Source organism: Chlamydotis macqueenii, chromosome 8 (genome assembly GCF_036417535.1).
Source record: "Chlamydotis macqueenii isolate bChlMac1 chromosome 8, bChlMac1.mat, whole genome shotgun sequence".
NCBI lineage: Eukaryota > Metazoa > Chordata > Aves > Otidiformes > Otididae > Chlamydotis > Chlamydotis macqueenii.
In genome coordinates, this window is record NC_141563.1 from 13,432,078 (window position 1) to 13,447,805 (window position 15,728).

General features: G+C 49.6%; 1 protein-coding gene across 6 annotated transcripts; it reads right to left on the reverse strand.

The window, feature by feature from the left end:
- Nucleotides 1-6,361: 6,361 nt before the first annotated feature.
- Nucleotides 6,362-13,936, reverse strand: RNASEL (ribonuclease L). 6 transcript variants are annotated; one of them, XM_086753928.1, is made up of 8 exons: nt 13,769-13,936; nt 12,453-12,509; nt 10,471-12,097; nt 9,998-10,086; nt 9,412-9,602; nt 9,200-9,317; nt 8,286-8,407; nt 6,362-7,193 (listed from the first exon to the last, which is right to left on the reverse strand). In XM_086753928.1, the coding sequence occupies exons 3-8, from the start codon at nt 11,918-11,920 to the stop codon at nt 7,058-7,060; spliced, it is 2,106 nt and encodes a 701-aa protein (XP_086610054.1). In that variant the 5' UTR covers nt 11,921-12,097; nt 12,453-12,509; nt 13,769-13,936; the 3' UTR covers nt 6,362-7,057. The 6 variants fall into 6 exon arrangements, with proteins under 6 accessions (XP_086610054.1, XP_086610051.1, XP_086610055.1 ...); XM_086753925.1 differs by having other exon boundaries at nt 12,263-12,509; XM_086753929.1 differs by having other exon boundaries at nt 9,200-9,314; nt 12,249-12,509.
- Between the last annotated feature and the right edge of the window lie 1,792 nt (nt 13,937-15,728).

Consider the following 15,728-nt stretch of genomic DNA (forward strand, 5'->3'; position numbering starts at 1 on the left):
AGGTTCTGCACCTGGAAGGTGATAATGAGCTTTCAGGTCTCCACAAAGGACAGGGTGCAAATCTCTTCACTCAGTACAAAAACCTCCTCTGAATCATCTGACACGTACAGTCCAAGCAAGCTGAGTGCCCGTCCCCCTGCTCCACATCCGTCCTCAGGCTTGTTCTTCCAACGCAGAGATGTCCAGACCTGGGTTTTCAGTGTCGCTCAGGGATTCCCCTTAAAAAAAAGCCAAACTCCTTTCTTTACACAGCTGCTTCACCTAGCTTTGAGGATACAGGTGGTGCAGGCCTATTGGAAAATTAAGCATCTTTGAAAGCATTCCTTCCCCTCAAATTTAGTCAAAATTGCCCAGTGGGTTTTTAGAAATTTCTTTGGGGAACAGGGAAGTGGGTGCAGAGACTTTGTGAACAAAGAGCTGTTGCATAACCCTTGTTTATTTGAAAACGAAGTTAAAAATACTCTTGCACACACCCTGAAACAGGAATAAAGCAACTAATCTTTCGGGTTGCAAGTCAGATAGGAGCAGGAAAAGGAGAAGAACCGTGCAGCCCAGCACCAGGCTCAGTGGCACTACATGGAGGATGCTTTCAAGATCTGGAATGCAGAAAAAGCTTCATCAGGACCAAGGTGGCACTCACTAGGACATCTCTGGGGAAAGGGATATTTTTTTTTTTCTTTCCTCATCCACTTGTTTAGTTTCAATACACTGAATAACTCTAAACTGAAAAACACCAAGAAAGTGGTGCTAAGTGCTGTCAGTCTGCCTGACAACCTGGCTCCCTGGGTGAATATTCATTTGGTAATTGTCTAATTGATTTTTGATTAAAGAGGAAACCAAAATAGGCATGTACTAATCTTGCTTTGACGGTCGAGTGGGTGTCAGCAAGCTGATGTTCTGCTCCCTCTCATTTATCACTGTCAAGTTCTGGTTAAAAATCAGCAGAATTGTAAGATTTGACACCTACAGGCAGATGCTTGAGCTACAGCTCCACGGCCGAGCTGGAGTAACAGACCCCCAAGACTGCCAAGCCACGTCTATTAGCTCAAAACACCCCATGCCTTGATTTTTCCTCTGAATAACACGCAATGTTGAGTCTCTACCTTCCTACAAGAGCCTCACTGCACTCCCAGGGCCTTCTCAAACATGTTTTAAGGCCAAAGCCTGTTGCCACCAGAAAAACCAGACACCACCTAACCCATCACAAGTGTATGCCCAGCTAGTGACGAGCCAGAAGCATTGTGTTACAGAGGAGCTCCCTGCTGTGTTATCTGGGATAAAAACCATGTGTTTGCCAAGGTGTTCAGGAAACTGGTGGGGAGGGAGAGAGATGTTCAAGCAGTGCAAACTGTTGCAAGGGTTGGGACAGTCCCACTGCTGCCCAAGCAGCGCAGCCCATATTTAACCAGAGAGCGAGCACACAACAATATTGCTTGGAGAGACAGCTGGGGAACCTATTGAAAAGGCTGTGATCTTTCTCACATGGACATTAACCCTGTAGTGAGTGTGCCTAGGACAACTCTCATCCCCAAGCTGCAGTTCCTTGTAGCAATGAATAACAAGAGCCATGCTGATAAAAATCCCTCTGTTCCGGTGGTGTGTTGTGGGAAGGCATGTGTGATGTCTCAGACCTGTCTCATTCCTCCTGCCCTAGCCTGCGTGGCTGGCTGGTTGAGTAAGAAGGGCATACGCTGTCACGCCTTGGTTGAGCTGCATGACGGGGGATGCAGCGGAGCCCGGCTCCTGCTCTGCATCGCCTGCCAATGTGCAGGCAGCCCCGGCTGCCAGAGAGGAGCAAACCAAATTGGTGTGCAACCCAAAAATAGCTGCTGTTTCTAACTGCGCTAATGCCCGTTCCACCTTTAGCTCAGGACACTTTTCTGCACCTTGTCATGCTCATCCATGACCTTTATCTAACGATCTTGCTTTTCTGACCTTTAGATAAAAAGCTTCCTTTTCAGCTGGGAAAAATTGGTTCTGTTGTCTTTAAAAGGCACTCAAATTGCTAGGGAAAATACCTGTAATTCCAGAGAAGACCTCCTATCGCCCACGTCCTGCTTTTCTCTCCTTTGGAGGGTTGCTGCTTTGCGCAGACGCGCTGCACGCAAGGGCTGGGAAGGTGCCAGACATGAGCCCATCTCCCATCACCAGGCGTCACTGTGGCACTGCCTCTGCACAGAGCGGAGAGGCCCCATCCGCTGAGACCGGACACGCTGCCTGCACCTCACATCATGGGCACAAACATGCAGCTCCACTTGGGAGAAGCCACCCATGCGGGCACAAAGCTGAGAGCACATGTTCCTCATCTCTCCGAATGCCATTTCCTCGCAAGCCTCCCATCTCCCATGCAGGACGCCTCGACCCCTGCAGCAGAGCCAGAGTGGGACAAAACACCCAAAACAGCTTTGCAGTCAAGGAGATCTGGGTAACCCACGTCCTTGCTCAACCACCCGCTCGTGACCTCTGTACAAGCCCCGTGGGATTTGAAGGGGACAACACATCCTGCTGTCCTCCCTTATTTGCCATCAGAGCGGTTGGCGCACAGCACCACTTCATCTCTTCTCCCTCACCAGGCAATCATGTCATCATCAGCTTCACGCTCCTGAAAGGGATCTGAATCCTGCTGCCACAGCCCCAGAAGAAAATGGAGCATTTGGAGGAGCAAAAAGGTCAGCCAGTGCTGAAAGGACCATTCCTGCTTCAGCTGCTGGGATGGGAGCTGGGCTTTAGGGCTCCCTGCATCAGTCCACAATGGGACGCTTGTACACATTGTTTTTCTCAGATTCAGATGGAATTCTTGAGAAAAGGCTGAACCTGGAGCTCCAGCACGTGTGGCTCCTGTCCTGCAGAGCAGGTAGGTTGTTGCAGAGGCAGCCTACCTCCCTCAAACCACACCAGCACGTGGAGCAGCAGAACTGACTCCCCTTAAAACCCAAAGGCCAAGGGGTGGGTCTGTGCAGGATGCTGGACACTGCCACCATCTCCAGTAACACATTCACAGAAAATCCCCCATTGCTGCACCTCCCCATGCCTTGAACACCCCCCTGGGAGCACACAGCGATCCTCTTCATCCCTGATCACCCACACCCTGCCTCCATCAGCAGCAGCCACTGGTGCAACATCTCTCCCTTCCCTGCAAGCACCGAAGGAAGGACAGGCCTCCAAGGAAGAACAGACATCCCAACCAACTATTATCAGGATGAGGGTGTGCTCCAAGAAAGCTGAGCAGCCTGAACACACTCCATAGTTTGCACTTAATCAGCAGTAAGACCTGAAAATAAAGGAACTCGCAGCATCCTCCATCCTCTGTGGTAACACAGCGTAGCAGCTTGCACCTCTGCAACCATGGCAGGGACATGCCACAGTGCACTTCCACCCAAGGAGACACCCTTGTCCACACAACACTCTCTTTCCTCATGTGTAACTGTAGAAGGCTGCATTGCCCATAGCTGGGACCCTGTATCAATGTAAATAAATCATGCTGGGTGCACAGCACCACACCACCTTTGAGGTGGTTTTTACAAGACATTCAGAAGGTGCTTAAAGCCAGAAAGCACTCACAGTAAATACTTCACCTAAGGATGAGGATCCTCACAGAGGATCTGAGGTGCTCAGAGCCATGCTTCTCACCAAGGACCACAATCACTCCCCCTCTGCTCAGCAAACATTACCTCAGCTCCTCACCCCCCACCATGGTTTCCATGCAAATTAAATACCTGCTGTGGGTGGCACGGCTAAGGGAGCCCACCTGGTTCACCACTCAGCTGTTCCCAGGTGGGGAGACGGTGCCTCTCTTGCCAGCGCCTTTCCAATTTTCCGATCAAAACCTGCTCATGCTTGACTCGGGGCCTTGGCATGGTTTTTATTAAAAACCAGTACGCTGACAAAGCACTAACCAAATCATATGAAAGACCTTCATTTTCACCAGCTGAAACTGAGTCAGAACAGCTTTGCCAAGTCACCAAGGAGCTGCAGAAATCCCAAATGTTCTTTGGACCTCATGAAGAGAAGACCATGACCCTTATCACACATTGCCTCTGACAGCTCCCTTGCAAGCTCTCAGCTTTGTAATTTTGAGCTGTTTTTAGCTACTTTTTAACCCTCAGAGCCTAGAAGACTGCATCCTGGGAATAACACAAGTGTATTTAAGGCAGATGACAACATGTTCATATTTGTCAGTTATGATGATCAACGCTTTGCTTCTGGAGGATCAAAAAAACAAACAAACCCAAAGTCCAACAGCATTTCTATAAATGCAGGGCTTAGGAAGCTGATGCCACTCCTACGACCTGAGCTGTGACCAGCTCTTCAAAACTGCCCTTCTGCTGCGACTTGATGTTGCCCCAGAAGCTTTCAGCCGCACAAGCTAGCTGCAGTTTTGTGTGCATTGTACTAACACGTCAGGCTCCATGGTCTGAGCCCAGCTGAGCCCGGTCCCTAGAAGGCTTCATGGATGTGCCTGGAGCTCGTCACAGCAAAACCTCAGCTAAAACCAATCTTCACTCCACTGCTTCTGCAAACTTTTTTTTTTTTTTTAAGCAGACACATTGACCTGGGGCCACCTCAGTGTACACAAGTGACAGGATGGGGAGCACCTGATCCCATCACATCAGGTTGAGCCAGCTGCCCCTGGGCTCACCCAGTGGGAGTAAAGGAAAAAGGCAGAGGCAAAGCAAATGCACAACACACAGGCATGACAGCAGGGGAATGAAGCGTGTAGGGCCAAATCAGCATGTCCTCGGGCACCGTGCATGGTCCACAAGCCTGCCTGCACAAGGCAAGGGCAGGCAGCACCTCCCAGATGGGCACTGATGCTGGGAGCCATCAGCACATCTGATGGCACTAACTCTGGCAGCTGGCTCTGCCCCCAGCTCCCTACAACATCCTTACTGCCACGCCACCCAGCTGCAATACTGTACGGCTGTCCTTGCCACTGGTTTTCTGTCCTGCCTGGCCTCTCACTGAGCACTCGCCCACCCTCCCAGGCCCCGCAAGGAGGAGAGGCAGCCTGGGGTTTTCCCCAAGAGTTGGTCCCAGTACTGCATCCCCGCCACTTCCCGCGGCCTGATGCTCTGTGAGGAATAAGTTTTGCAGATGCTGTGCTTGGATCAAGTTTCTCCTCTGACATCAGCCTGCCGGCACCTCCGGCTTCTCGGAAAGCAGGACATGGCCCTGCAGACCATATGGGTTTTCCCTGGAAATTCTTCCCAGCAGCCCGATTGCCCCAGAGAGACAAGTGACAGCCTCTATGGGTTTAATTGTTTCTCTGGTTTGGACATCCTTGAGCACTCTCTGCTTTCAGGAAGGTCTTTCCACAGCCTTTTTAGGCTGCCAAGCCACAGCCCTTTAGCAAAACAGCAGAGCAATGTAAGAAGACACAAAGGTCAAAACAAGCCAGAAACATGGCGTTTTACAAGAGGCTGAAGGAGCCCAGCCCATAGCCTTACCTCGCCTTGTGCAAGATCAGAAATGTGCTGCTGCTGGGCAAGAGTCACTGTGTTTCACATAGCACCCCTGAGCCCCACGCTGCTGAGACCTGGGCACACATCTCCAAGTGTCCTCCTGCTTCTTGGGCACGAGAAAGACCCAGTGAGCAAGAAAAAGTGAGCAGGGAGAAAAGGAAAAAATAAAAATATTGACACAAGAGGAGCTGACATTCTCCTGGTTGCATTTTCTCTAATGGCACTTCACCAACAGTTGCATAGTCAAGCTTCCTTGTTGTTACCTTTGTGTATTATAAAAGGCTCCCAAGACCTTTGTCTCTGAGTCAGGACCACTGATGCAGGCTGGCACACGCACCTCATGAGCCACAAGGACATAGCTGGCAGTCTGCAATCAAACGCACGCGCGGCAATGCCTGCCGGGTTGCAGGTACATCCGTCTGTAAACACACACACGGCTAAACAGATGTGCGGGGCTCAGCGATGCGTTCCGGCAGCCGCCCATTTGCAGAGGAGATGGGTCAAACACATCCACTCCCAGAGTTTTACAGGTATGCAAACACGCGTGTGCAAGCATTGATGCTCATCTTCACACCTCAACTCATCCACAAAATCCTCACCCTGACCCCACAAAAACAATTCAAAAAAACCCCACCATTCAGCCCATTATTTCACAAGAGTCCGCTTGCTTCCGAGGGCAGGAAGCCTTCAGTACTTCCCAACATCTTTTCCCATCAGATACCCATACGGGCCAGAAGCAATTTGTCTGAGCAGTGACAGAGCCATCCACCACCTTAGCTAAACACCCAAGACGCACCTCCGCAGGGAGGCCAAAAACCCCAGCCTTTTGTGTATTTTATAGTGCTGCAGACTTTCTGTGCAGAGGGGATGGGGAAACCTCATCAACAGATGAGTGTAGATTCGGTTTTCCATGCAAGTTTATTCCAAGTTTGGTTCTCCATAGGCTAATTGAAAGAATAACAATCACAGTTTGAAAAAAAATTTAAAATCCTTTCAACAGCGGAAAAATATTTCTGTAAGCAACATATAATCATCCTGCAAATCAGAGCATTAGATGAGAAACAAGAAAGCCCTCAGACAATCAGACGCACATCGCATGCCCCGGGATTTCAGAAGTGGGTTTGTGCCACCCAGCCTCCAGCATCAAAGCTCCGAGCCGGCTGTGTGCTGCAGCTGTACGGGCGCCAGCTCCCTGCAAGGGAGGCGAGCCTGGCAGGAGGACAGCCATGCACCGCTGTTTTGGAGATAGGGAGTGCTTGTGCACCCAGCCTGCCACAGCACAGCTTGTCCTTTCCAGGAGGAACCGGTCCCTGCAGTCCCTTTAACATCAGCGGCCTTTTTCAGGTGAGTCAGAACTACTCATAGTAGCAGAGTATCTCCTTACATCCTGCTCCTTGCGTCCATCCCTCATGGAAACCTCTCCTATGCTCCCCCAGCAGAAGTCCTTCAGGTCCCAGCAGGCTGGGCTGAGTGTGCCTCTACCAGATCAGAGGGATAACGGACCAAGGGCAACTCTGCAGTCAGATCATTGTCTAGGCATCTCATTTTCTGGCTGGATGGTGGGTTCAAGACATGGGATATGAGGCAATGACATCCTACAGAGAAGGGTCCTGAATGTCTGCAAAGTGACTGTATTTGGGATTCTGGCGTAAACTGTTGTAGACATAAATGGTAAGTGCTGGAAAAAGCTTCAAGAAATACTCAGCGTGGTCTCCTATTCTGTTGCTGATCCTGAAAGAGAACAAAACCAAAATGGATTCTTAAAGCTTGCGCGAGTAATCAAAGTGTCCAGGATGCCCTGGTTCCTCCCTTGCAGAGAAAAAGCTATTCCAGAGGCTTTCTCATAACACAGGAAGGTTTCCTAGAAATCCTTGAGAGGCAACTTTTCTCTACCTTTCCTAAGCTCCTCAATCAATTTTATTTTTTTTGCTATTCCTCCTGCAGCTCTATCTGCCTAACCCCACCTGCATCTTCACTGAAGAGCAGTGCTGGCCACCAGCATCAGTGAAACCATCACTAGGAGCTAACACCACCTCTAACCCCACAAGTAAGTGCCCATGACTGTAGAGGGTTGGAGACTCTGGCAACTCTTTAGGAATCAAGACCTCCTAACAGGATCTTCTAACAGGACTGGTGCTTCCTGATCCGTATCTCAAAGCACTTCAGCACAGTAAACATCATCACTTTGGAAATACTAGCAAGGTGATAAGGAGGCTTTTCAAAGGTATAAAAGATGATACAAATATTTAAGAGCGATCTAAAAACCTTCCTGGAGTTATGGCAAGAAACACCAGCCCGCAGCAAAAATAACAGCCAGGAAGGACACATTCACAGTGTCCTCTGCTGTAGAGCCATGGACTGCCCTAGCTGTCACAGAGCCTCTCCAGCCCACAGGCTGCTCTGCAAAGGCAAGGGTGCAGAGGGACCTGCAAGTGGTTCCCTGAAGCCGCTGCTGTCCCTCAGGATTGTAAGGCTCTGGATGAGGATGCTCATCTGTGGGAGATGATCTGGGAGTCAGATTTTTCTTCAAACTCTGAGGTCTAATCCTGTGAGCTAACTTCCTTTTCTCACCCTCAGGAAGGTGATTTTGAGGGCTGACCCCCCAGACTGCTTGCCCTTGTGATGCATAACCTTTCAAACTCTATTGTGCTGCCAGGGGAGATAGCCCCTCTAACGAGACGAGCTTTAATGGACTTTCTCCCACATCACAGTTGCATTCGCAAAATCTGAAGAAGATTTTGCTCTCAAACTCCCTGACACTTGCAGATACCCACATGCTTCCTGCAATGCAGTCGTGGCAGGGGCAAGGATGTGAACACGTACCTGCTATCTGGGTGTTCGTCCAGGTTTCTGATGAGCCTCAGCAGGTCGGTGACATCATCGCTATACTTGAATGGTTTTCCTTTCCTAGGATTTTCCATAATATTCAGAACATCTTTGTCAATCTGAAAAGAAACCACATGGATTATTCTCTGTCTTTCACACACCACGAAAGCAGCACACGTACCTCGACTCACCCCAGGCGCTGCCTTTCTGCAGAGTAAATCTTGCATGGGTAAATCTTGTGACCCTTAAAAACGTATTTTGCCAACATGAGCAGAAGAGTTCATGCTGCAGGGCATGCAGCATGCAGACCCCCTGATTCTGCTAAGTTTTACTTCTCCTGCCTTGCCAAGGCGTGGCATTCATATTAGGGCCGTCAACACGGCACATGAAATATTAATGCGTGCCTGGAGGGCAGGAGAGACTCTCGAGAGCCTTGATCCGACTGTGCCGCTGTTGAGAAGACCACATGGGTTGCCGTACCAAACCGAGACTGTCAGATCTCAGGCAATGCAGCACGTCTTTCCAGGATGCTACCTGCAAAAGCAGGCCTGGTCTCATTGCTTTTGAGCCCATCCAACTCAACACTTTTGCCAGAAATTTGCTGGCAACAAGGGCCAGAGGTCCTTGTCTTGAGGGGTCACCAAACACCCTTGAAGGTTTGCCAGCCAGTTCTATAACAACCATCCCATACTACCACCTCAGTCAGCAGAGCTCCGTTTGGTGTCAATGTCTTCAGTCTGGTGTATGTTGACTACGTGACACAGAATTAATTGTTTCCCTCAGCTATCTGTATTTATGTGGTGCTACTTTTTCCAGTTACAGCTTTAAACAGGCCTGTGAAATGCTCAGGAAAAGCTTCTGCCTAAATGTCTAGCTGAAACCTCATGTCAATCCAAAGATAAGAGGAGTACCTCCTTGGTCCACCGTGGGTAAGGAGAACTTTCAGTAGCATTAGAAGCTTGAAAGACAGCTTTTCGGTTGCGAAGGTCTTTGATTTTATTCCATATACTCTTCAGGAACTTGAACCTGCTGTGGAGCGAGGAGCTTCGTTAGCTGCAACAGGCCATCACTGTTCCCAGCACTACAGGCAGATCTTGTACTGAAAGCTTCTTCCAGGACTTACGTCTGTTTGCTCCAGAAATAGGGATGTTTGCTCAAACCTTCCAAGCCCCATTCATCATGAGAGGCCAGGCAGCTTACAAGGTCCAGAGCCTCCTTGTAATCTGGGGAATCAGCAGCCAAATCTGCAGGACTGACTTGCTGAAGGGGTTTCCTACCCCGGGCTAAAACATACAGCACGAGCCTGCTGAGGGCCTGCAAAGAAACACATGACTGCTCACGTGCCCGATGCATGACTTCTCCCCAGCTGGAAGAGGACTGGTACTCCTAAATGAGCAGACCATGCATGCGCCTATAGGTGTGCAGAAGTATACCGACACACGCAAACCTCGAAGCTCTGTGCACAAAGATAGAGGAGACAGGCACCATCATCATGCTCACGGGGTACCTGTGGATATCCCAGCACCCCCCACATCCTCGCATCCTAACCACTGGCATTCTTACGCAGCGCCTATTGTGATACGGGCTTTCCCCAAAATCAAGGTGTTTTCTAGTCGAAGACGCAGAAGGGCTTCCCCTAGGATTCACAGCAACAGAAAATATCAGAGCACCTGAAATTTTAAACCATATGATGATTTGCAGGAAGTTACCTCTAAATCTGCGTTGACAAGTTCTTCTTTGCCTTCAATCAGCTCTCTTTTATTATCAAAGTCCGTCAAGTAAATTTTGCCCCTTAAATCTGAGGAAATAAGGGAAATTGTTAACAAATAACAATGGGAAACTTTTTATAGAGTCTGTCACTGACTTCTGGATGGCCCTTTCTTTAGAAAACAAATCTCTGAAGAGATCTGCTGTGGGCTGGTGTGTCTACAAAGCCCTGGAAAGGAAGGCAGATCTAATGGAACATGTAAAGCTGTTCTGTTCAGTCCTCTGAGGCTGCCTGCAAGCATATCTATACTTGTTCAATGAGGAGAGCTCGTGTCACAGACAGCTCATTTTGCATAAAGACATCTGCACTGGTGTTTCATATCTGCTTTTATACAGACAGCTATGAAGCATCTTCTTTTCTAAACTACAAGCAACAGGATAGCAAAATGAAAACACTGAGAAAGCAAAAGATAACCTATGAAAAAATTGCTGGGATGCAGATCCTGGAGAGCAAATCCAAGGGAGTGCAGCTCTCTCACTGCCTGGAGGATCATCCTCAGAGTATCTTTGTAATCCATTTGGTCTTCTGGTTCCTGCAGATGTTCTTCAAGGTTTCTCTCCCAGAGGGGGAAGCAGAAGTACATGTAGCCTCTTGCCTTCTCAAACTGGAAGAGCTTCAGGAGATGTTCACAGTTACCACATTGTTCGAAGAACCTTTTCTCGTTGTCACCCTCTGTACTGCAGCTTATTCTTACTGCTACCTCAGTCCCACCGTGGAGCCCCAGGTAAATGCCACCCTGGGAAGTGTTCCAAATTCTCTGCTGGATGCACTGAAATATCTTCAGTTTCCCAATCATAGGGCGATACATTTTATAAAGATTTTTCAGCTGGTCCCTCCAGCGTTTGCTGTTTGGCTCCCAGTCTTTGAGGGTTTCTGAAACAAATTTGGCATCATACTGCTGAAGAAGACGCGACATGTCATGAGCACGGTTCCTATTTGCAACAGCAATAAGGTTCCCAACATCAGTCCTTGCTTTTTCTTCACACAACAGCTTTGCTATGTTGTAATCATTTTTCTCTACAGCCACCATCAGTGCCGTGTTGCCCTCCTCATCTGCATCATCGATATCTATTTCACCCTTCTCCAGTAAAGCTTTCACCAAATCTAGGCTCTGCATTTCAACAGCTTGGATGAGGGCAGTTTTGCCACATTCGTCTTTGCTGTTTACATCAGCACCACAGCCCAGCAGGAAATGGCCTATGGAGACAGCTGACTCGTATCTTTTCTTGGCACAACCCTCCCTGAGGGCATGGATCAAGGCATTCCTATCTTTGTTGTCACAAATGTTCACGTCAGCCCCCATCTCCTGGACAAGAGTTTTTACAACTGAGAAGTGGCCCCTCCTACAAGCATCCATAAGTGCTGTCTCACCTCCTTGATGCAGTTTCAGTTTCTCCTCACTAACTTCCCTCCTCAAATTCACATTTGCTCCTTTGCTATACAGGAATTTCAAGGCTTCCTCCTTCCCATACCAGGCAGCCTCCATGAAAGCTGTGAAGCCATTGTTGTCGTGGTCATTAATATTTAACCCACAGTCAAGGAGGAGCTCCAGTACATTCACGTTTCCCACTATCGCTGCCTCAGTAAATGCAGTCCCACCGTTGTCCTTCCTGGCATGTGGACAAGCACCCTTGTCCAGCAGAAGCCGGACCAGGTCCTCGTCATTAGCTTGCACAGCGCTCTGCAGTGGTGTCCAGCCGCTTTCTGCTTTGGAGTTCACATCTGCCCCTTTCTCCAGCAGCTCCAGCACATCTCTTTTATTACCTTTCCTCAGAGCAGCATTTAACTTGAAGGCGAGGTCTTCTGCTGTCTCTGTGCTGGGAGGGGTAGATGTCTTCTGCTGGCTGTGAGCTGTGGGCTCCATGATGGTCAGAGGGAGGGCTCCGTACCTCTGATGTTCCTCACCTGACCCCAGGGATCCTACTGTCGGATGGGAGAGGTGAAATACTCAGTGCCTTCGTTGCGGGTGATGCTCTGGGTTTGGCTGACAAAACACGCTAGGTAGGACAGGCTGCTATTTTAAAGGCTTCACAGTCTTCACCTAATTAATAAACAGAAAATTTGATTGGATTAGACCGTGAAACTTTGCCATTTATATTTGATGTCCTGCAGGTCTATATATGAGGGGAAACTGAGGACAGCAATGCCAGTGCCAGCCAAGGGCTGGCAAGAAACATGACTTCAGCACTTACCCAGACACACATACCCATCACGCTCACTTGCCTGGTCTCAGCACTAATTGCAGCCCAGGCAGGCATCCCCTGGGCGTCGGGTGAGAACCCGGGGTGCTCCTGCTGTGAGTGTTATTTCATATTTATTACAGGTCACCTAGTAAGCGGGCCTCTGGCAATGTTTTCAGGTGCAGAACACAGCAAGCAGGCAGAGGTGGGCATTACCCTCCAGTTTTGCACGGCAGCCACACACATGGTCCTGGGGAGTCCCTGATCCGATACCTGGAATGAGACGGAAAGCCAGCCTTAATCCTGCCTGCCTCCATAGGCAATTAGGAGACCCCACCTGGCCAAAAGCCTTTCCTAAGCTTTTCATGACATTAAGAGGTTAATCAGGTAGGACCTGGTCTCTCTTTATCTACCTAGTATCTAGAAAACCAGAACTCCAGTACCCATTTTCCTGACTGCAAAGGCTGGTTCAAGTGACCAGTGCTTTCAGGAGTCACTGTCTGACAAGGTGAACGCCAAAGAAATTATCTAAGCAAATCAGAAAAGGAACAGAGAAGTCTTAAGGTACAAAGCCAAAGTACAAATTCACATAAATTTACCCTCAGGAAAGACAAGGACTGTTTTAGAGATGGTTTCTCCCCCCGCCCAGCAGGAAATGAATACCCTATTTCATTGATTTACATGCCTTTCATTTCCTTCTAGTAACTTCTACGCCTTTTGCAGCGTATTAAAAAAGAAAATAAATAAATATTACTTTCCTGGCTGGAGAAGCAGCACAGTGTTCCCTGCACACAGTGGGGCTCAAGTTCCTCACCCCCGTTGGGAAGGCAGAAGGCTGCACCCCTTCCTCCTCGTCCTCCACCGAGCAAGCATTGCCGCAAGCGCCCTACGCTAGGAAACGTTCGAACGCTCCCGTCCCATCCCACGCTGGCTTTCGGCCAGCAGCCGCTTCGCGTCTGCGCACCACAGGCACCAGCCAATGCGCAGGGCCACCCAACCCTGCTCAGCATCACTCGCCGTCACCCGTCCCAGGAAGCAGAGGAAGAGATCCCTCTGCCCGGCCGGAAAACCCAGTCACGGCTCGAAACGCCTTCAAAGCCAGGGAGCAGCTTTTCTCAGCGGCTGCGCTTCCCTCCCCTCCCCTTTCCCAGCGAGCATCCTCAGATACTATTTTGCTTCCCAGCAAAGCCTGGGAGTATGCGCTGTCCCCTCCCAGCAAAAAGCAGCCCTAGGAGCATTTTATCCACTTGCAGGGGGATGTTCAGGTTTTTTGGGGACCTTCTTTCAGCACACATCAGAAAGGTTATGAGCAGAACGCTGTCCCCAAACAGTCCCCCCCCCCGTGCAGCCCCTGTTTATAAACCTGTACTCAGCAGTGGCTCAGGAGCTGGAGGCATAGAGACCTTAAATGTGCCAATGCTGGGGTTTGGGTTTTTTGGGGGGAGGTCAGAGGGGCAGGGGTTGGGGTTTTTTTTTTGGAGAGTGGGCTTTTGTTTTTTTTAAATTTTATTTTATTTTAAGCTTTTGCTCACCTTTTGGTAAATCCATCCACATGAGGGAACTAGCCACGCCGCTAAATTTCACGCAGGAAACCCCTGAGCTCCAGCTCCATTCCCACCACGGTCGGCGTGTTCCCAGCTGCACCCACTTGTCCCGCAAGCGGGCAGCTGCCCAGCCACCAGCTCTGTGCAAACACGGTGCTGCCCGGGGGAGCCCGCTGCTCCAGCCCTTCCTGTTCGTGTGCAGGAAATACGTGAGGGAACCCAGGCTGCCATGTGCCACCCAGTTTCCCCTGCTGCCCGATAATGTCAGATGAGCTCACCAGCGCGCGGAGCCTGTGCAACCTCCTCAGCCACTTCCACCCAACCATGCGGGCTGCAAGATTCAGACCACGCTTGAAATGAGGCCGAAACTGCATCAGTTAATCAATAGATTAACTTCCAGTTAATGTACAAACTGGAAATCTGAGTGTCTGCACAGAGACGTGGCTGGGTGCAAACGCGAGGGCATGAACACAGAAAAGCGTACCCTAAAGGGATGTGTGGATGCAGTCCTGCAAGTGTTTCACATGCATATCCAAATCCTTATGTACCCTGCATTGCCTGCTCATGTCTGCATGCCAGCATTCACAAATGCCCTGAAAAGCTCTGCCCTGTGCAGAAGTCACGTCTTTGTACCTAACTGTCACATCGAGCATCCTGCTGTCTGCAGCTCATCCGCAAGGTCTGGGAGCATCCTGTGGTTTCCAGGTGCGGCATCTCAGAGTTTGCGTTGCTGTGGGAGACCTTGGCACAGCCCCACAGATGAAAGATGGAAAGGATGGTAGGAACCCAAGCCCTAGGATGCTAGGAATGAGGCATTTGCAACTGGCAGGGCTGTGCCTGCACCCCAGCAAAGGAGGATTTTCTTGTAACGCTTTCCCTCTCTCTCATCTCTAATCCAGATTGCTTTCCATAGTCGTAAGTTTAAACTCTGAGTCCCTGTGGCAGGCAGTTTACTGGGAATAGAAGGGCCTCAGAGGTTTTCTAAAGCATAGGAGTCACAAAGCTCCTCTCCACAACCATTCCTGTGCCTCTGGGCTATGTAGCTCCTCCTGTCTGCAGAGTCCTTATTTGCCCATAGGCAACAGGGACTCCAGAGACAAGCTGCTGAGACACGGTCAACAGGGAAATCACAGGCACAATTAGGCCAATCTTCTTTTTCCTCCATCCTGATGGGCCTACATGATTTTTGCCACCCTTCCCCTGAGATAACAGCTCCGAGCATCCATGCCCTGGCCATCAGCCACAAATAAACATGAGCTAAAGCGCAGTAACAAAAACTGCCTGCTAAAGTCAGAATAATTTTTAAAGTAGCTATGAATAGTAGGATGGCTTTTTTCTCTGTGTTCCCTGTACTTGTTTCCGTATTATATTTCCAAATGGGAATATCCCAGGGTTTATATGCTTGGCCTTGCCGATGTGACGTTCAGTGCTGGAGCATGGCCCTGGAAAATAATCCACAGAAGGACGCAATGTAAACACTGACAAGTGGTGCTGTCCACTCCGGAGCATCAACAACAATTAACTTCACTGTGAAGTATTTTTACATTTTTTAATCCACGTTTGCTACCTTTTTAGATGGCTGCTCAAGCCTCATCACCAGAAAAAAAAACAAAACAAAACAAAACAAAACACAAACAAGACCAAACCATGGCATATTTCCAGCTGGAGTGGGCTGAGAAGAAGAGATGAGGGCAACAGCAAGACAGGCAGGGACCTCACCAAGCAGGGCATGGTGTCCTAGTCCCTGGTGAGAAGAGCATAGCAGGTCCATTGAAAGCACCCCAGATCAACCAAACAGGTCAAACAAGGGGCCAAGCTGAGGCTGTGAGCTTAAATGCATTTCCCAGCTGGGAGGTGGTTCCCCAGCAGCCTTTCTCCCAGCTGTTTCTCATCTGCTGCTTCTCCCCGCAGGCTGAGCCCAGTTTGCAGCTGCACTGGGTCAGAGCTG

Bases quoted from the DNA above. Each gene is read 5' to 3' on its own strand.
- RNASEL (XM_086753928.1), bottom strand. From the start codon at position 11,920: ATGGAGCCCACAGCTCACAGCCAGCAGAAGACATCTACCCCTCCCAGC. The intron at 9,318-9,411 runs GTAAGTCCTGGA...CTCGCTCCACAG, and splicing joins TATTTCTGGAGCAAACAGAC to CAGGTTCAAGTTCCTGAAGA. The intron at 8,408-9,199 runs GTACTCCTCTTA...GTTTCTTTTCAG, and splicing joins ACCCACGGTGGACCAAGGAG to ATTGACAAAGATGTTCTGAA.